The sequence below is a fragment of the Pseudorca crassidens genome, chromosome 6 (genome assembly GCF_039906515.1).
Source record: "Pseudorca crassidens isolate mPseCra1 chromosome 6, mPseCra1.hap1, whole genome shotgun sequence".
NCBI lineage: Eukaryota > Metazoa > Chordata > Mammalia > Artiodactyla > Delphinidae > Pseudorca > Pseudorca crassidens.
In genome coordinates this window covers 85,925,552-85,946,092 of record NC_090301.1, presented here as the reverse complement: position 1 = coordinate 85,946,092, position 20,541 = coordinate 85,925,552, and the positions used below count along the sequence as shown (strand labels likewise).

The 20,541-nt window shown below is 38.8% G+C and overlaps 1 protein-coding gene across 8 annotated transcripts in view; it reads right to left on the bottom strand.

Moving 5' to 3' along the window:
• The window catches only part of GTDC1 (glycosyltransferase like domain containing 1), a 493,504-nt gene that overhangs the window by 28,046 nt on the left and 444,917 nt on the right, over positions 1-20,541 (bottom strand). Inside the window, exons 11-13 of one of the 8 annotated variants that reach the window (XR_010944471.1) lie at positions 15,074-15,295; positions 5,715-5,813; positions 2,912-3,367 (exon numbers count right to left, since the gene is read on the bottom strand). The exons of 3 other annotated variants lie outside the window; for them this stretch is intronic. Coding sequence is in view for 2 of the 5 variants with exons in the window: in XM_067742040.1 (XP_067598141.1) it covers positions 15,260-15,295 (36 nt within the window). In the remaining 3 variants the exon portion in view is untranslated. Of the gene's footprint in view, positions 1-2,911; positions 3,368-5,714; positions 5,814-12,730; positions 15,296-20,541 lie in introns of those variants that run through there. 4 more of the 8 variants (XR_010944470.1, XR_010944469.1, XM_067742042.1 and 1 more) reach the window with 4 other exon arrangements.

Sequence of the window (20,541 nt, the reverse complement as noted above, 5' to 3'; positions counted from 1 at the left end):
AATCAAAGGTGATACACGTCTTTTTTTTTTTTTCTTTTTCTTTTTTGCGGTACACGGGCCTCTCACTGCTGTGGCCTCTCCCGTTGCGGAGCACAGGCTCCGGACGCTCAGGCTCAGCGGCCATGGCTCACGGGTCCCCAGCCACTCCGCGGCATGTGGGATCTTCCCGGACCAGGGCACGAACCCGCGTCCGCTGCATCGGCAGGTGGACTCTCAACCACTGCGCCACCAGGGAAGCCCACATCTTTTAAATGATAGATATTGCAGAGTAATCATCCCCCAAATTCTAACTACTCACACTGTGAGTAAAAGTGAATGAGAATAAATTTGGGATCATGAGAAATATTTTATTAAGTCTCTTATCTATGCAATAAAAATGCATAGTTTTTTTTTTTTTTACAAAGAAGCAGGGGATTACTGTAACACAACATAAGTAACACTTACATTATTCATAAATATCAGAAATCTTTTTTTTCCATATTTCCCATGATTCTCACTGTTCTGCAAGTCTTTGAGCTCCTCTTTGTCCAGAGAAAGAATTCATAGCATCTTGTCTTCCTATAATCAGTTATTATTAACTGCAGAACATAATAGTCCATCAGGCAGCTACTCATAAATATCTACCAATCAGATGTGTAACAAATGCTTATCAAAATTAATAAGTCGAGAAATGGAACAATTATGTCATATTCTACAGGTGTGGTAACAGTGTTTCTGAAACCCAGACTGAACATAGCCTGACCACTCTACCACATATTCAGAACTGAGATGGTTCCAGGCTACTTTTCTGTAGTTACATCAGAGCACAAAGAGGACAAAAAAACATACTGATAGCAAGTGCCTCTCATGTCTGGTAATAGATGGTACATGTGTGGTGTGAGAGAGTATGCCCTCAAGCAGTGAGCACTGAATGGCAAATCTTTTACAGCTTCTGGAAATACTTATACATTTCTTTCTAGTTCTTTGGCATATAGCTAATTTGAGGCTTTGTCAGGGATCATAACATCTGATGCAATGACAGTAATATCCATCTCTATCAAGACAGAGTCCAAAAGTTGTTTTTGAATAATAAAGAGGTTTGACACCGCATTAATAGAAGGGTAAAGATAAATATTTACACAGGAGAAGTGGTCCATAGGCAAATCCGTTCTCACACACAGCTGCAAATATTGTGTTCTTTACAAAGTTGTATTTGCCTTCTGCGTCCTGTGTTGTTTACATGCCCTAAAACCTCTGCACAATGGAGTTTTAAGATAAAATACATAAAAGTATTTAAATATTATCATTGAGAATTTTATTTCACCCTTTCTAAAAATAGGTTAATATGTGGCATTGATATTTTTCAACCTCAAATGCAAATTTTTTCAAAAAGTGGGAATTTAGAGCCAAATAAAAAATTAATGCATTTATATTTTAAAAAGAGTTATCCAAGAACAATATTTGCGTTACATAGTTTTATATTTAACCTGTTTTAAACATAATTTTCTAACTTATCTTCATTTTATTTTATTTTTTACCTTATCTTAATTCTAAACTACAATTTTTCTATAAGAATAGAAGCCTAATTCTTTGGAAATAGGGTTCAGTTGGCATAATTGGTATTATAGAGTTTTAAAATATATTATAGAATATTCTGGCACTAGACACTAAATTGAAATTTTAAAGAAAATGTTGGAAATAGCTGTAAGGGGGAAAAAAGTAGCCTTTTAAATCTAATTTGTTATGCACCGCAGTAGGGTAATGGATGCAATGAAAGTTCTTTTATTGACTTCCCATGTCCAAAAGGTATTTAGGTAGCAAAGGATGTTAAGCAGACCCCCTGCAATCCGCCTTTAACTGAAGATAGCAGGAAATAAGGTATATAGGTCTGTGTCCTCCTGGTTTTTATTTCCTCGGGAGTGCAACTCATGCAAAGGACACCTTCGACTGCTTAGCCGATCACAAAGGGTGCACTAGACCCCCTCGCCAGCTGCCTGAATAGCGTGATCTGAAGGGTGGCTGAAACCATACTGGGAGTTCAGTCCTTCAGGTGGGTCTTTTCAAATTCCAATAGTGAGAAGTTCCTGGAGAATTGGTAAGGATTTCACTAGTCCCCAGCAGGTTTGAGATCAAAAGCTTTGGTTAAATAGAAGCCTGTTGGGAAATCTTAAAACCCCTTTGTGATGTAACTTTAAAAAGTTAATACAAAGAAACCTTAGACTGCAGCCGTAACAGCATGAACAAAGAGTATATCAAAACCGATTCCATTAAGGGAAAGCAGACATACAAATTCACTTAATTTAAAGAGCAATCCAGTTATAGATTTAGACCATATAAATTCTATATAATAGGACTTAGACCATACCATCGAGCCCATTTAGAAGATGTGCTCATTTCTTGTTACATATGCCAGACTTCATTCTTGGTCATTGAGATATGCTTTTTAAACAACTTATATATTCATTTGCTGAAAGGAGAAAGAGTGGTGTGCATTTAAACTCATTCCTCAAGAAGATACTTTTAAAACAAATTAAAATTAAACTTGATGGGGATCCGTCAGTCAGTTGGTTATCTCTTTTTCATGGTGTCAAACTGCTAATTGGCCATCCTCCTTAAAATAATAAACCTTCAATTGATATTGATTAGTAGATCATTAATGAATGCATCAATTCTAATGTAATTTTTATAATTAATACCAATCCATTTTTTGGCAAGTCACATACTTTTTTTTTTTTTTTTGCAGTACGCGGGCCTCCCACTGCTGTGGCCTCTCCCGTAGTGGAGCACAGGCTCCGGACGCGCAGGCCCAGCGGCCATGGCTCACGGGCCCAGCCGCTCCACGGCATGTGGGATCCTCCCAGACCGGGGCACAAACCCGTGTCCCCTGTCACAACAGTGAGAGGCCCGCGTACCGCAAAAAAAAAAAGGGAGCAGGAATAAAGAAATTATACTAGGCCAAAAAGTGGGTTGGTTATTGCAAGGTTACTTTCCTTTAGGGGATGGCAGGGAGCTATCAGGCAGATTATGTAACTAATAATCTGGAGATTATTAGTTATTATTAGCTAATCTGGAGATTCCTGGCTTAAGATTCCATTTCTGGGAGAGCCAAAACTGTAATTAAGTCTCAGTTTGGTGATGTGGGGCTTAGCATAAGTTATCCCATTTGGGGCCTGTTGTCTTGTTTTTAACATCTAAGTCGCACATAGAGGGATTCATCCCAAAGAAATCTTTTTCAAGTGTGGTCACTATTGACCATGAATATCCTAAAATTCTCATAGTGATAGATGGGGAAACTGATCCTTCTACCATATTCAGTTTTTTTCTTCTCTTCTTCACTCATGTCTTCTTTTACTTCTCTTCCTCGTCTGTTCTTCTACCTGTATGTCATCTGATTAATGACAGGAAAATAAAGAAAGTGGCAGATTAAGTCAATCTCTGTGGGTAAAGTATAAAAATCTTTGGGGCAAGTACTCCTTGAATGAAACAACCCAATGAGTTTTCCTCCCAGCTACCTGAAGTCCCTTAAAAAAATCTCAACGAAGATCTCAACTGAACTGACTAGCTCTACTGGAAGCAAACAGACAATACGTTTTTGAGGGTTCTGCATCCTTACAGGGTCTCCACTGAAACAGCTGAGCCAGAAGCCCACCCTTCCCAGGTGTGCTGTCAGATTCTGGTCTGCTTTAAGCTGTTTAACGAGCTCCTATTTGTGTCTGTCCTGATGGAATGTTCACTGAGGTAGGCGTTCTACCGAACAATTAGCCCTTTGTGATAGATAAAAACCTTCAAATCAGTAATGAAAGGAGGGCATGGTTACTAAATCTCTGATTCCCAAATATGCTTATGTGAGTGTATTTACATATATATTCTATATGGATTACATATGTGTTCAAACAAATATAGCTAATCTCTGAGGTGTTATTAGAATATAAACATTCTGCTCGAACACTGGCTCCGTGCTCAGGGGGAACTATGTGAACTAGCTTATCTTGATACCCTGGATACTTTCAAAGACACCCTAAGACCTTGAAGTTATTGCTTACTTGTGGAGTGCTTTAAATTTTTAAATCCATTCCAACGTGCCACTGCATATTCTTGTATTGGAACTCTAGTCTTGAATTCCAAAACATTCAAAACCCACTACTCTAGCAAATGAATAACTTGAACATAAAGGTATTTTTTGAACACTTGGCACACCATCATCAAGATTCTGGAAACTGAAGAGATTATTTTAAAAGTGTATGTTATAGAATCAGTCTCCAGACACTTATACTTTTGTAGTGGAAGAAATACCCACAGAGATGATGCACAAATTCATGAATTGTTCCATAATTTTAAATTGATCACTCCCTCCTCCACCCCACCTTATCTTACATCTGCTCTAACGGAGCATTTACACACTTTATTTCATGTGAAATTTCACGTGTCTTTTTCATTAGAGTCAGAGACTCTTGTTTATTGTTGTTAATTCAGTGACTATCACAAGACACATGATAGGTGCTTAATAAATGTTAGCTGAGCTAATGAATGAAAACTAGATGAGCACCTGGAGGACAAGAAGAAAGAGATGATTATGGGTTGATTTTTTTTTTCAGTGGCCAAAACAGAAAAAGCAAAAATTAATGTCTAGAATTTTTTCAAAGTGAAAATAGCTATCTTTTCTGACTGATAAATAATACATGCTCACTGGAAAATATTCAAATATCTCATTATAGGGCTTCCCTGGTGGCGCAGTGGTTGAGAGTCCGCCTGCCGATGCAGGGGACACGGGTTCGTGCCCCTGTCCGGGAAGATCCCACGTGCCATGGAGCAGCTGGGCCCGTGAGCCATGGCCGCTGAGCCTGCGCGTCCGGAGCCTGTGCTCCGCAATGGGAGAGGCCGCAACAGTGAGAGGCCCGCGTACAGCAAAAAAAAAAAAAAAAAAAAAAATTAACAGTATATTTCTGATGCCTTTCCATGACACAAGTGTTCCCCTTTAACTGGCTATGGTAGCCTCCATTTTGTATATATCATCGTGTGTTTCATCCTATTGACAGATATTTAGGTTGCAGTCAAGTTTTATTCTTATAAACAGTGCTTCAATAAACTTCTTTTAACATCTTTACAAATTCAGGTTTATTTTCTTGGCATAAATTCCTAGACGTGAAATGGACTTAAAATGTTAAAGCATGTTGTTAAATTATTCTAGAAAAAAAGGTCATGCCAATTTATACTCCCACCAACTGTGTATAAGCCATTTTCTCTATCACCTTGCCTGGATGTAATTCATTTAGAAATCCTTGTTAACCTAATAAGGAAAGAAGCCTTACTGGTGGTGGTTGTTATTGTTTTTCCATTGTTGTTTTAAGTCCTAGACTACTTAGGGACCTTTTAAATAAATCAATTCTTGATAAATCACACAGTCCCACCCATGAAACATGTTCAGTACCAAATTAACTCCCCTATTCTACTCAGCTGGGTTTTCTTCTCTTTGTACCAGCACTAGATATGAATCAAAGAAACAAGAAGATCTTAATATTAGGTTGAACATACCTAGGAGAGATCTAATACGTATGTATAAATCGATGAAATCTCAAAATAAAATGTGTTTGATTATTGACTAAATAGTTTCATCATGGTTCCCCTCTATTAATGTGGATAACTGAGTAAATGATAACATAATTCACAAATTATATAACCCTGTTGCAGGAACAAGTCTTCAGATCATATCAGCTACTGGTAATAAGACCACCTACCTCTAAGTTTTATGAAGTCTCTAACGGGATTGTTAGCAATTCTACCACGAAGTCTAGAACTCAAGAAGCTGCTGACATGATGTAGTGGTGTGAAAAAATCTGTGAAACCAGAGAGATGTGTCTAAGAATACAGCACTCACGACATGAGTAAAAACCATTTTATATTTCTCTAGTCCCAGTAAGTGTATGTGCCAAACCTTGCCTTGGAAAAAGAAATAGCACCTTTATACTTCAAAGCTTACAATCCTATCCCAAAGAGTAAACACTGGTCAATATTTCTTGCCCATGAATAATGGAAAGGTATTTGCAGGAAGGTCTTAGAGACTTCACGTGTTTCTTTGCGGACTGGGTCAGCTCTTCCGCATAGCTTGCCAATGAGTATGAAGTCTATGTTTTGAAGGCATCAGTGTGAAGAATTGTAGTCCCACTGCACTATTTTACTACTCACCACAGTGAGCTACCGAGTATGTTCACTAAGACACGGTAGTTGTGTTGTCTATTGCTATACAACAAACAAACCCAAAATTTAGTGACTTAAAACCACACACATTTACTATCTCACAGTTTCTGTGGGTTTAGAACCTAGGCACAGCCTAGCAGGGTCCCCTTCTTCAGGGCCTCTCAGGAGGCTATTATCTAGAAGTCAGCTCGTACCACAGTCACATTAGCTGAGGCAGGATCTGCTTCCGAGCTCACATTAGTAGTTGTGATTCAGTTCTTCCTAGTCTATCGGAATGAGAGTCTCAGTTTCTCGCTGGCCATTGGCCAGAGGCTGCTCTCGTTTCCTGGCCACATGGGGCTCTCCAACATGGAAACTTGGTTCCTCAAAGCCAGCCAGAGACAGACCCTGCTAGCAAGACAGAAGTCATGGTCTTTTATAACCTAATCATGAAAGAGACATCCAATAACTTTGTCCACACTCTGTTCATTAAAGGCAAGTCACTAGGTTCAAGGAGAGGTGATTGCACAAGTTAGTGAATACTAGGAGTCAGGGATCATTGGGGACCACCTTAGGAGGCTGCCTACCACAGCAGGTGGTTCCTCAGTTGATAACAGGAATAGAGGACACTGGGGAAAACTGGAAAGGGGAAGGCCTGGAGACACGGTGGGAGAGGAATTTCCCAGGAAAAGGCTCACAACACTCCAGTGACACATACACTGTCAACAAACACAGTTGAATCTGGGGGGTGTTAACCACCTTGGGAAAGTGTGTTAAGTCTCAGGTCAAATCAATATGTACCATGTCAAACCAGTAACTTCTCAAATTATGTATTATTGGGGAAAATTGAAATAATAGTATAACTGGGTGACAATGGCAAATTGTCATGGCAAACACCAAGAGGGAAAATATTCCATACCTAAGGTAAAAACATGATTGTAATTCTTCTTCCCTCAAAATGTATCTAACAATTAACATTGACAAAGTGAAATTAATGACATTCAAAGGACTCTTAATCTGTATTTATTCTGTCTAAACATGTACACCTGCCATTTATTTGTCATTTGTCGAGCTTAAATTTTGAGTTTGTCTTGTCAAGACCATAGACCTCGTGATAATTTCATGTTTGCCTTTACTTTGCACCCACCATTCACTTTGACAGGATAGTTGGCTCAAAGTAAGGGTATGTTGGGGACCATAAAACAAAATAGAGAAAATAGAGCTTACTGATTTATACGGGGGAGGGGAGCTCATACTCACACTAGGATTTTTTTTAGCATGGCTGTTCTAGTAAGTTGAGCTAATCGGCTGAGTGTTTGCATGGGTGGGTTTATATACATGTTTCTGTGATAACAAAAATGAACAGAGATATAGCAGATAAATTGCCTTAACAGGTTTTGCTTGGTTTTAGAGCAAAAACTTACTAATTAATGCAAGTGTTGCAATCATTTTTATGACATTCCCCAAAGATGGCACTTTAAGGCTTATGCCATATGCTGATTGACAGAGGCCATAATTCCACACAATGAGACTGTATCATATTGTTTGAAGTGAGGTGATATTCATCTCTTGAAACTGATCAAACATATCATTGCATCAAACAGTATTACAATATAATCACGCTGTATGTGGAGACTGCCAAGGCTGATCACCATGTTGTACTCTTTTCCCTTGGACTTCTCTAATAGCAGTGGTGACACACCACTGCATCCACATTTTCCTTTAAGAACTCAGAATCCAAGAGAGAGAAAAAAAATCTGCATAAAATTGTGGTTTGGTTATGCTGTGTGAGTGTTTGTTTGCAGACTGCTTTAGAATTACAATTTTCCTTCCATAAAGATCTCCCTAAGTATACAAATAAAAACCTGGTAAGGCCAAGATAAAAAGAGAAGATTCCAAACAGGGCAGAAAATAATTCAAATGCCTTTTATTTGTCTTTAGTAAACAAGCAAACACGGAAGAAATGCCTTTTTTAAAAAATACTTTTTAGTGTCTGAAACTTCCAACGGTATTTCTTCCCTAATGTACGGTTTTGCAAAGACACTTGCTTTATCTACTGACTCTGGGGCTATTTCAGCTGCAGATGAAAATGGTATTAGAACCTATTCTTCTCCCAGTCTTAGTTGCTGCTGATCTTGGAAAGCAGTGCCAGGATGGGCATGAGTAAATGAGGGCAATTTGGCTATTCTCTTAGTGGCATTCTTAGCGGTATGAAATTCTATAACACAGCAGCTTTTAGACTGATATAATTTAGGAATTGCCCTTTTATTATCCAGCCAGCCAGCCAGCCAGCCAGCCATTCACCCATCCACCTATCTAATAACTTGGGGACTATGTTCAGAATAGTTTACAAATAAACAGGATGCTAGGATGGGAACCATCATCTATTCACGCTGACATTCACTAAGAGATGTGTTACCAATTCTGGTCCTCCAGGGTTGATCCATGCAAGTCTCTGAGATGTCACCATCCTATCTGGACCTTATTAATTTGTCTAAGCCAACCCTAACCCTAACCTGTTAGGTTAAATATTCTTAGACTTCTGGGCCTATAGCAACTACGTGGTTCTTTCAGAGACTCGGTGGGATATCAGGAACACAGAGGCTCTCTCTGATTGGTTATCTGAACACTCTTACAGCCATCTCTCTCTTCTACTGCTCCTGCACTGTGGTGGGCACAGGGAACCTGTGAGGCTAGAGGATCCTGGGTTCCCCCAAGATACAAGACCAGCTAGCTCTCTGCTCCCAGATTCTGCTAACCATGGACATTTCTCCCAGGTCAGGTGAAGGAAGATCAGAGCCAAAGTCCCTTTTCAGAGACACCACCAGTCTTTAAACTCTGTGCTTTCCTTCTGACCATTTTCTCCTTTTCTTCTCTTCCTTAACCTACAGAGACTTCATTTAATATATGGTGAAATACACTGAATTTTCATCTATTTTTCCCAAATCTTTTGTTTGTGACGTTAATATCATGATTTCAGATCTTTAGGGCACGTCTGATACACAAAGGCCCAGGGTTTTGAAATTCAAAATCTGAGAACTGTCTCAGAACCTCTCTTTCTGCAAGAGCATCCATTGCTCATGCAAGTAAGGACAAAAGTCCTAGCAGCTGCCCAATGGTGAAGAAGGGTCCCTATGTATCCTCTCTCTCTTGCTTTTTTGTCTTCTACTTCATTAATTTTGTTGTTGGATCCTTTATTTCTTTCCCCTATTTTCTTAGAGTTTAGTTGGCTGGATTTTTTTTTTTCTAGTTTGTTGAATAGAATAGTTAGTACTACTTAAGCTACATCACATATTTTTTATTTTGCTATTGGTCGCTTTAAATTTTGAAACAATCAAAAATTCCTTTTTTTTTTCTAGCAAAAAAGCTAGACATACAGTATAAATAGCTTGTTTTTCCTGAATACTTATAAACTGCTGACCAGAAGTTCCATTAGCCCCAAACAATTTGATGTGTGTTTTCTACAAATAAGAACATCCTCCTACTGACTGCAACACAACTAACAAAACCAGGAAATACGTTTTGATACACTCCTGCCCTTTGGTCCACAGACCACATTCCAGTTTCACCAACTGATGCAACAATATTTTTTGTAACGAAAAGGATCCTCTTCAGAATCACACACTGCATTGCTTGTCATGTCTCTTTAGTCTCCTTCAGTCTGGAATATTCTTCAGTCTATGGTGGACTTTCATGACTTTGATGTTTCGAAGATGAGTCCTGTTACTTTGTAGAATTTCCCTCAGTTTAAATTTGCCTGAAGTTTCCTCACGATTGGATTCAGGTCACAGTATCACAGAAGTGATGCTGTGTTCCTCTCGAAGCAGACCAGGTCATGCATGGTTTCAATAGCTGATGTTCACTGTCACCACTTGATAAAAGTGATGTCTTCCAGGCTCTTCCACCATAGTTACTTTCCCCCCTTTGTGTGGAGGTACTCTGAAACCATGTAAATATCCTGTTCCTCAACAAACTTTAAATTCATTCATTCATTCATTCATTCATTGATTTATGCCGGTATGGTCTCTTATTTTACTTAATATTGTAAATTCTATGAGGTACTATGATGTTACTATCCATATGAATACTCAAATTATGTCCAATGTGGCTAGTAGGAGTTCAGTTAAGCTGACATCTAGGCCCTTTTGATATGTGCCCATCATTTTTTTTTAACACTTCTTTGGTTTATGGTAGAAGTTCCAGGTTTTTCTTGTACTTTTTCTCTCCCCCAGCCCCAGAATCAGGCATTTCTCTAAAAATTTCCTTTTTTTTTCCCCTTAATGGAATATGGTATTTGGAAGCCAAGATCTGGGCGCTATGTATGTTCATTGTTTTTGGAGCGTTGCTGCTTCCCATATAGCGCCAGGAATTATATATATATATGTGTACCATATAGTTACATTTATATTTATTTCTATCTATAGAAATTGAAATCTATCTATATTTATCTATAGATACTGAAAACCACGAGTTCATGCTTATACCTCCAATCACATGTTTCTAATTTTCTCCCTTTCTGTATATGTAACCCCGTCTCTAAAAGTGAGAAGACAAGCTTCCATAATTCTTCAAATATTTACTTACACAACCAACCTCACTTTATGCAACCAATCTCCCATCCCTGCTGTGATCCCCTCCCACACACAGATGCCCTCTTCTCCCTGTTTGGGCTCTGACTCCCCTGTGTGGACACCTTCTCGCCCTGTTCAGGCTGATTCCTCATGCTTTTTTGCCTACCATCCTTGACTAGATGTTCTCTTCGTCCTCCTTGGACCCTGATATTCTCCAGTCTTGCTCTGTCTCACCTAATGGCTTTAGAAATGAGTTATTCAGGAAGGGGAAGGAGTACCAATCAAGTTTTTCCATGTAATGTTTTCCTTATCCTCTTCAATCCAGAGTTGAGTTTGCGGGAAAGCAAGAGAAATCACCAGGGGCCAAAAGAAAGAAGGAACTGAGAGCCCAAGTAGTAACCACATGAACTAACTAGGCAGTACAGGAGCTGGGGTGGACTAGGGTGGGGTTATGTCTCAGAAACCTAGGAGTTTTCACTTTCATTCTCAGAAAGACACAGAAGACGAGACCTTGGAAATTCTGCAGGGAGGTGGGGATTTGAAACTGAACCTCCTACATAAATCCAGGATCATTTAGGGCTCCCCCTTCCGTGAAATGGTAGAGGAGAAATAATCTGCACAGTAGCACAAAGAGAAAACAAGGAAGCAAGCTATTGAGGCCCGGGTGCAGGGTAGAAAATAAGCCTTTCCAGAGAAATTGTGATCATAGACACGTACCTCAAATGAGCTTCGTGTCAACCACATGGCCCTGAACACTCCATATTGAGATTCAGTGTATTCCCAGCAGAAGCAAACTGAGAAAAAAATCTGGTGTAATAAAACCTCATCACAGGCCACACTTGATGTCTCCAGATGAAGCCTATCAAAAATGAGCTCACTGTTCAAAATTACAACACATACAAGGTAACAATCCACCTTGAGAGACACAGGAAAGAGTAAACACAGCAGAATTAAACCCCAAGGAATTTCAGATAATAGAGCTGTAACAGAGAGACTGTAAAATATATAAATTTTAAATGTTTAAAACATTAGAAAAGAAAAATAAAGCATTAAAATATGTGTCTGTGTCCTAATCTCCTCTTCTAAAGGACATCAGTCAGATTGACTTTAGGACTCTCCCTAATGACTTCATTTTGACTTAATTACCACTTTAACACCTTAGCTCCAAATCATTCTGAGGTACTGGGTGTTAAGGACATCAATATATGAATGTTGGGCTTCCTTGGTAGCGAAGTGGTTAAGAGTCCACCTGCCAGGGCAGGGGACAAGGGTTCCAGCCCTGGTCCGGGAAGATCCCATATGCCGCAGAGCAACTAAGCCGGTGCACCACAACTACTGAGCCTGCACTCTAGAGCCCGCGTGCCACAACTACTGAGCCCATGAACCACAATTACTGAAGCCTACAGGCCTAGAGCCCATGCTCCGCAACAAGTGATGCCACCGCAGTGAGAAGTCTGCACACCGCAAGGAAGAGAAGCCCTCGCTCGCCGCAACTAGAGAGAGCCCGTGCACAGCAACAAAGACCAAACTCAACCAAAAAAATTAATTAATTAATTAAAATATATATATATGAATTTTGAGGGAGACAATTCGGCCCATAAAATTGTGGTAAACTGAACTTCACCAACCTCTCTTCTCTTGGCACTCTCCTGTTTCCTCTCTGCTTTCCAGATAATTCTCTGTACTCAATGACCTTCTCTTTCTTGCCTCAAGGGCTTTGCGAAGACTGTTACCTGCACTCGGAATACTTCCCCCATACTCCCCGAATTTGTTTAGCCAAAAGCTAGGTCTCAGCTTCAATGTCATTTCCTCAGAGAAACATTTCCTGACTCTCAGATTAGATTAAGTCTCTGTGTGTTGTGTTCTTCGCATCATTTTTGTACCACTTCATAATTCTAATTAAATGATTAACTGTATAATTACTGAATTTCCTTGATCCTATGATGCTATGCGTTGTTAGATGCAACATCAATTTCAAAACACTTGTAGAGAGAGGAAAGAAATACTACCCTATTAGTCAGCTATTGCTCTAATAATGCTGCATGAAAAACCACTCCAAAATTCAGTGACTTAAAATAACTAGTGTTTATTTCTCCCTCATGGGTCTGTGAGTTGATGCAAGTCACTTGTAAAAACTCAATTTCAGGATTCAGCTCTGAGCTCCAAGCTGCAGGCTGGGTTGGTTTCAGGTCTACTTCATATATGTCCATATGCTTCCAGTCCATTGTGTTCTCATGGTGAATGACAGATGTTCAAGCAGAGGGAACATGCAATGCCTGTTAAAACCTTGGCTTGGAAAAGGCACACTGTCACTTCCACCCATTCTGTTGGTCAAAGCAAGTCACATGGTCAAAGCAAGTCACCCAACATCAATGGGTTGGGGACAGCACCCTGCTTCCTTTAGTGGGAGACACTGCAAAGCCACATGGAAAAGGGTATACATGTATACTGTATGATTCAAAATAGGGTGGAATTGGGAATAATCACTCAATGCACCATAACTACAGCAAACAGTACGTACATAACTTTTTATTATGTTGACTTACAAAAGATTATTCAAATATGTTTGTTAATACAAAAAAATGCCACTTTATTCTGGGTTAAGAGTAAATCTTCATAGTCAGAGCCCAAAGTATCTTCTGAGTCATTTTTGGTCACCAACCATTATGCACCTCATTCTGGCCACCAGTTCTTCATATAACCGGGGCTCAGGACCTTGACCTCTTTAATGCTTTTGTAAGTTTTAGGCATACAAAAGAAGACCAGGGTTCTCTTTGCATTCTGAATTTGGTTAAGCTCAGAACGTACCCCCCAAATTGATGCTTTTATCTTGGAAATTAAAAACTTTTCATAACAATCAACAAGTAGTTTTGTTTTGTTTGGGTTTTTTTTTTTTACTGCTTATTAAATTTTTTTTATTGAGGTAGCATTGGTTTATATCATTATATAAGTTTCATGTATACAACATTACATTTCTATGTCTGTATACACTACAGTGTGCTCACCACCAACAATTTAGTTTCCATCTGTCACCATACAGTTGATCCTCTTTTTCTGTTTCACCCTTCCCCCAACCTTTCCCCTCTGGTAACCACTACTCTGTTCTCTGTAACTACGTGCTTGTTTTTGTTTGGCTTGTTCATTTCTTTCCTTTTTGTTTGTTTTTTATATTCCACATATGAGTGAAGTCTTCCAGTAATTGTCTTTCTCTGTCTGACTTGTTTCACTTAGCATAATATGCTCGAGGTCCATCCATGTTATTACAAATGGCAAGATTTCATCTTTTTTATGGCTGAGTGGTATTCCATTGTATATATGTACCACATCTTCTTTATCCATTCTCTTTATCCATTCTTCGATTGATGGACTTCAGGTTGTTTCTATATCCTGGCTATAGTAAGTAATGCCACGATGAACGTAGGGGTACATACGTGCTTTTGAATTAGTTTTTTTCTAATTCTTTGGTAAATACCCAGAAGTGAGATAGCTGGATTATATGGTAGTTTTGTTTTGTTTTGTTTTGTGGTACACGGGCCTCTCACTGCTGTGGCCTCTCCCGCTGCAGAGCACACGCTCCGGACGCGCAGGCTCAGTGGCCATGGCTCACGCGCCCAGCCGCTCCGTGGCATGTGGGATCCTCCCAGATCGGGACATGAGCCTGCGTCCCCTGCATCAGCAGGCAGACTCCCAACAACTGCACCACCAGGGAAGCCCCTATATGGTAGTTTTAATCTTAATTTTTTGAGGAACCTTCACATTATTCTCCTTAGTGGCTGCACCAATTTACATTCCCACCAACAGTGTAGGAGGGTTCTCTTTCCTCCACATTCTTGCCAACACTTCCACAAGTAGTTTTTGACAGATACTTGACACTTGAATGATAATCTTTCACAACTCATGAACCTCTCTAGCTTGGAAATTCTACAATCTCTTTCTAGTGTCAATTGTACTATCTAGCATGCGACAGGCAACTCATTTGAGTGTGTCCTAAAAACAAAAGGAAATACAAGTTTTATCTCTTGGTGGATATTTTTCCATCTTAGTTTGTGTCTGCAAAGGAATTGAGTGTTTCTAGGTGACCTTTAAGTGCAAGTCTAACATTCCTCCAGTGATGAATATTAGTTTCATTTATTCTAACTTTGTCTTGTGGCTCTATTTCCATGTTTTTCTACACATCCATCAATTTTCATTTCAAAGCTACTTGTAGTGTAAGTCTTTGAACAACATTTGAAAAGACAACTAGACACCTAAATTTAATTTTACTAAATTTAAGTAAAAATTCAACCCCATAGAGCGGTCTAAATAACTCAACTGAGAGGACATTTGATTAACAAGAGATGCAATATTACCTATATCACTTGTTCCTCTGCCCAATAGCTAGAAAGTGTCTTGTAATATGGATTGAAGGAGTCATCCCATTGTAACACTGGAGCAGTCATCTGAAATTATGTCTTGCTCGGTTCTCCTCCATCTCCCACAAGTGCAGGAAAGTGACTCAGGCAGGGTGGACAGTGTCATTTTTACCAGGGTCTGACTTAGATGCTAGATATGATCGATTCTCTCTTCTCAGGCTGTAAAGGTCATGTGAAATATGATGAGTCACCTTTCCCACCACACTGAGATAGCCTTCTAGAGAAGGAAAACAATGCAGAGGAGGGACTTAGAATGAGAAAGAGAGACAGAAAGACAGACAAACAGACAGACTGAGCCAGATCCTAGAGGATGGAGTTCTCATAATATCCAAGATCATCTCCTGAAACTTCTTGACACATAAGCCAAAGTTTATGCCTGATTAATGTGAGTTGATTTCTGTCACACACAATCAAATAGAGCCCTGGATATTACAAAACAATAACCCACATGAACAACATCATGGTTATAAAAACACAGGATAGTGCAGCAACCACAAATAATTTCAGAATAACTCAAGCCCTTCATTTGTTTTCTTGAACATGATGAAGGGGACAGAGAACCTTAAAAATCCTTTTGCTTCCCCCGTCCAGTGGCTCACACGCCGCAGCTGTTTCTGCTCCTTTACATCTGTCTTCAAATTCCAGTCTCACATCAAGATAACCTCCTCCCCCAAATTTAACCTTTTGAACTTTTGTTCTCTCTTCCTTTCCTCCCTATTCTCATGCCTAAAGCTCAAAAGACCTTGTCTGTCAAAGCAGGACTCTCAGGGCAGGACTCACCTCAGAGCACAAGAAACCATGTTAGCAAATGAGGGAAGACTGGGAACGTCCATGCGTGCTTCATTTTTGTCCCATTGCTCCGCTTTTAAAAATGTTATAAAAAATGTTATAAAAATGCTTAATTTTAAAGTTACACAAATGTGGTTTAACATTTGTTGGCTTGTTTTTCCTTGCTAACCCAATGTCTTCCACATACATATTAGATACCTCATAACAAGTTTCTGAAAAAAAGAAGAAATAATGACGAGATGAATCTCTGAATGAACAAGAAAGGAATGTATGAATAAATGTAAAAATGAGACATTAGAGATTTGGGGGGAAATTATTACTGGGAAATTAAAGTCATGATCAATAAATGCTGGACATGGAGAAGATTAAAAAATACAGTTCTAAAATCCAACTCATTCTTTCACGTACATAAAAACAGAACAAAAAAAGAAAAGAACTTTGAAAGTAAAAGCAAGTCATATATATATGTATACATATATATGTATATATATATAGAAAGCTATCTACAATTTAAATAATCCCAGTGGTAGCTGTAACCAAGTGTATTAATTAGAATTCTTTGCAAGCCGCAGAGAACAAATCTGAATAAATAAGACATAAATGTATTTATTGGAAGAAGTATGTTTTACTGACCCAACAGTCATCTTCTCCCTCTTATCTTTGTGAACCGCACACTAGTTTTGTTCATGGCTCTAATTATCCCTCACCCATATGGCTCCAAGTTAGGTCTTAACTGAATAGAAGTCATTTCCATCCCTGCTACCAGTTTATGCTTATATGAGATGTGTGGGAAATTCTCCTAATGGGCTTCTGGGAAAAGCTTTCCTTACTTGCAGAAAGAGACCCAAGCAAGAAAGAAAAATCCCTTCTCCTGTGTCTGCAAAGAGGGATGTGGTGAAGATGTGATGACTGGATTTCTGTAGCCTTCTTGTGAACATAAGAGGATAGCCAACGGGAAGCTAACATATCAGGATGAAAGAGTGGGATGAGGCAGTCACTCTACATCCACATTTCTTGTTTCTGAAATGATAATTTCCCCAGAGCAACTCAGCTGAGCCAGGTTTTTCTGTTTTTCTGCAACTGACAGAATCCCAGGGATAGAGAACCATATCAAAGGGAGGCTGGACATCTGAGTTTGGGATTGGGTGGAGCCCCAGAAGCTGTGGAGGTTAGGAAGCAGAACCCAGTAACAGCTGCCTTTTGGTGAAAACAGTCTGGTTGGGCTGCGCTAGGTCAGGTGAACTGAATTCCAGTGTTGTCTTTTTGTTCCTCTCTTCAAAGCAAGTTTCAATTCCTAGGCTTGATTATATTCAGTAAGAAAGAATTAATTCCTCAAATCGGACTTTAGATTCTAATACAAGGTTAGGTAGATGCTGAACAGCCAAAAATATCAAGTGTCTACAACATCAACAAATTAGCTGGTTTTTCCCAAGATCTCCTGTATTATGGGTTTTCTTGTTTCTTAGTATTAATTCTTGGGGGCTTCCACTTCTCCTAATCATCTTCTGTCCTTATTTCCTGCTTCCATAACATTCTACGTCTTTATTTTAAATCATGCCTTCTGCAATGTCACTCTCGTCTGCCTTGTCTATGCCTTCATTCCCCAAATGTGGAAATAAATCAAGCCAGTTTTGTGTCTCAGATTTTCAGTGGAGTTTTAGGGTTACAGATGGAGATTACATTGGAGTATAAGCTGAGAACTAAGTGTAATATACCCGTCTAATAAAAAAAATTAATAATCAACTATATCCCACCATGGGGAATTTGTTGCTGGATATGTTAAGTTCTAGCTCATGTCTCTCCATCCTATGACTATTTTCTTTTCCTCTCTACCAGGTTTTTTTTTTTCAATTTCCCCAAATTCCTTTAATTTCATAAACAGAATATTTCTCCATCTTGTACTCAAAATCAACCTTGTGGCCTATGCCTGCATAGCCAAGATCTCATTAAAGAGCTCTGTCAATGGGTTTCTATCCTTTAAAACACAAAGCATTGGAATAGCTTGGAATTAGTTTTTTCTTTACATGATACAAATTTTAGGATGTGCTTCTCTCTTTACCAACCTCTGTAAGCAGAAGGGGGGCAATTTAAAGATTTATTCTTCCCCATTTCACAGAAAAACCTGTGGGGATTGTTTTGTTTTTTCTCTTCCTTTTTTTTTCTTCTTCCCCATCCTCCTTCTGTTACTGCTCCTTCTTTTCCTTCTTCTCTCCACCCAATACAAAGGCAGTGACTGTAATTGATTCTTACGCCCATAATTCAAATGAAGAACAAAGTATGAAGTCCAGTCTGAAGGAAAGGGGGAAACCGGGTACCGTGTGATACGGCTGCTAGTCCCAACTCTGCAATGTACCAGCAGTACGATTTTGAGCTGCTTCTGAAGTCTGGGATTAAAGCTATGGTTTACCTATATCAGAAGGGTATTAGCAAGACTAAATTAGATGATGAATGAAAAAGTACATCCTCAACTATCAAGGACTACCCAAATGTAAGAGAACGAATATCAGATAGTGAATTCCATCACTGAAGGTCCATGAGAACGAAGCTGCTGACTGTCTGTGATAAAAGGCAGGAATTCAATCAAAGAGCAAAGAACCCGGGGACTGAGACTTTGGGGCGCCAAGGTCAGAGTGGGGCCAATAACAAGACTTGACTTGAGATGGAGCGCTACTGGAATCCTTCTATTTCTCTTGCAGAGGCAGATTTGATCTCTGAGGTTGCTGCAGGTTCAAACTTAAGAAATCTTACTCTGCTCTTTCTCCTTTAAGGCTGAAGGAGCAAAGAGTTAATTACCTTGTTATATTTGTCTCTCTTGCAAATTTTCCACATGGGCTTTTTTTCTTAATTAGCCATCATATGAAACGAGAAGAATATTTATTATTTACTGTGTGTATTAAATTTTATGTCTTTTCTTCTTAATTCTTAAAATGGGTAAATTTACTACTTTTCATATTTCTCTCCTAGAAAAAGCAATGTTTTTATTTGTTGTTGTTATTGTTGCTTTTATTGTTTAGTTGTAGTCCTCATTTGACTTTTCTTTGGGTCAGTAATTCTTCATAAAAAACAAAATGAGAAAACCTTCTGGCGTGCTTTAGATTAATTGGAAGAAGCAAATAGTTTCCCCATACGTTTTCTTACTCTTAATGCTTTTCTTTTTATCGTTTACCCAATTTATATATGATACCTAGAAATGCCCACTGAGTATTGGTTAAATTATATGGCTTAACTTCAAGGCTCTGTAGTAACTTATTAAAGTATATTTTATAAAGTGATTTTGGTCATCAAGATAGCACGACTATACAATGACTTATGTGCATATGTGGCTTGTTGCCATGGTACTAAGTCAGCTCCAAAGGAAACATGAAATGCACACCTACATGCCAATTTCAATCTCAATTATATATCTACTGCAATTCATTAGACTTAGGGATTCCAAAGGGTTTATACATTTAAAGACTTGCTTAACTGGTTTAGAATTTAACTGCTAGCCAAGGTATTCGGAAGGAAAGCATTTCTGAATAATTCCTCTATTTAAAATCTTCTTTATTTTTACCCCGACAGTAGGTAACATATAACAATGCATTATACATAGTCTTATTTTGTGTATGTATGGCTTTAAAAGCAAAGAATGTCTCTACTCCTCCTTCCCCACCTCCTAGTGCAGATACGGATATCTAATATAAGTTTCTCTTAAAAATGTTAGGCTTGACGGAATTCCCTGGCAGTTCAGTGGTTAGGACTCTGTGCTCTCACTGCCAAGGGCCTGGGTTCAGCCAAAAAAAAAAAAAAGTTGGGCTTGAATGGAAAACCTGGTCCACAAGTATCAATCAAGGTTCACTTAAGAGTTTCCCATAGCTGTTTAATATCTCAATGCAACAATCTAGGTTTTATTTGGAAATGATGATGATTTTATTATGTCTTAGGCCAGTCAAAGCAATTTTGAAAGCTCTGTTTGATAAGCTTCTTTTATCCCAGTTACATCTTTTGCTTCTCTCATCTCCCTTCCCCTCCACCTTCTCCAATTTCTTTCTTCTGTATCCCTCACATTTCTTTCTGTTTTGTACTCTCTCTTCTACTCTCTACACTTCAGCAATTACTTAGGAAAAAAAAGAGTCTGGCATTTTCCTATTGCAACTCAAAGGAAACCAAGCCTGAGCATATCTCTATAACATAAAGACCCAGTGGGTTCATTTTTTGGGGAAAAAAATCCGACCAGAAAGGAAAACAATCCAGATTTAAAAAATGTCACAATTGGGTTTTTTAAAAAGTATATATAGTTCAGCTTGTTTACTTGGAAAAGGGACACTTAATGTTCTTAATTATGTGTAAGTAAATAATCTAGGTTGATAGAATTTTACAGGAAGCTGCTAAAGCTAAAATGTTTGAGAAAACAGATATTGCTTAATGGACAAAGAAGCCGCTGTACACAGCGCCCGTTGAAAAAACTGAGAAGTAAAGGACCCATAACACCCACAGGTGACTGGGAGAGTGTTTTGATATTTCTGCAGGTGTTTGTCTATAAAAGCATTTCAAGGTGTAGCTTTCTACTGATTCGACCTTGCTAAAAATCAATCTGGGAACTATCATTTGCTAATCAATGTTTTTTATCACATTTT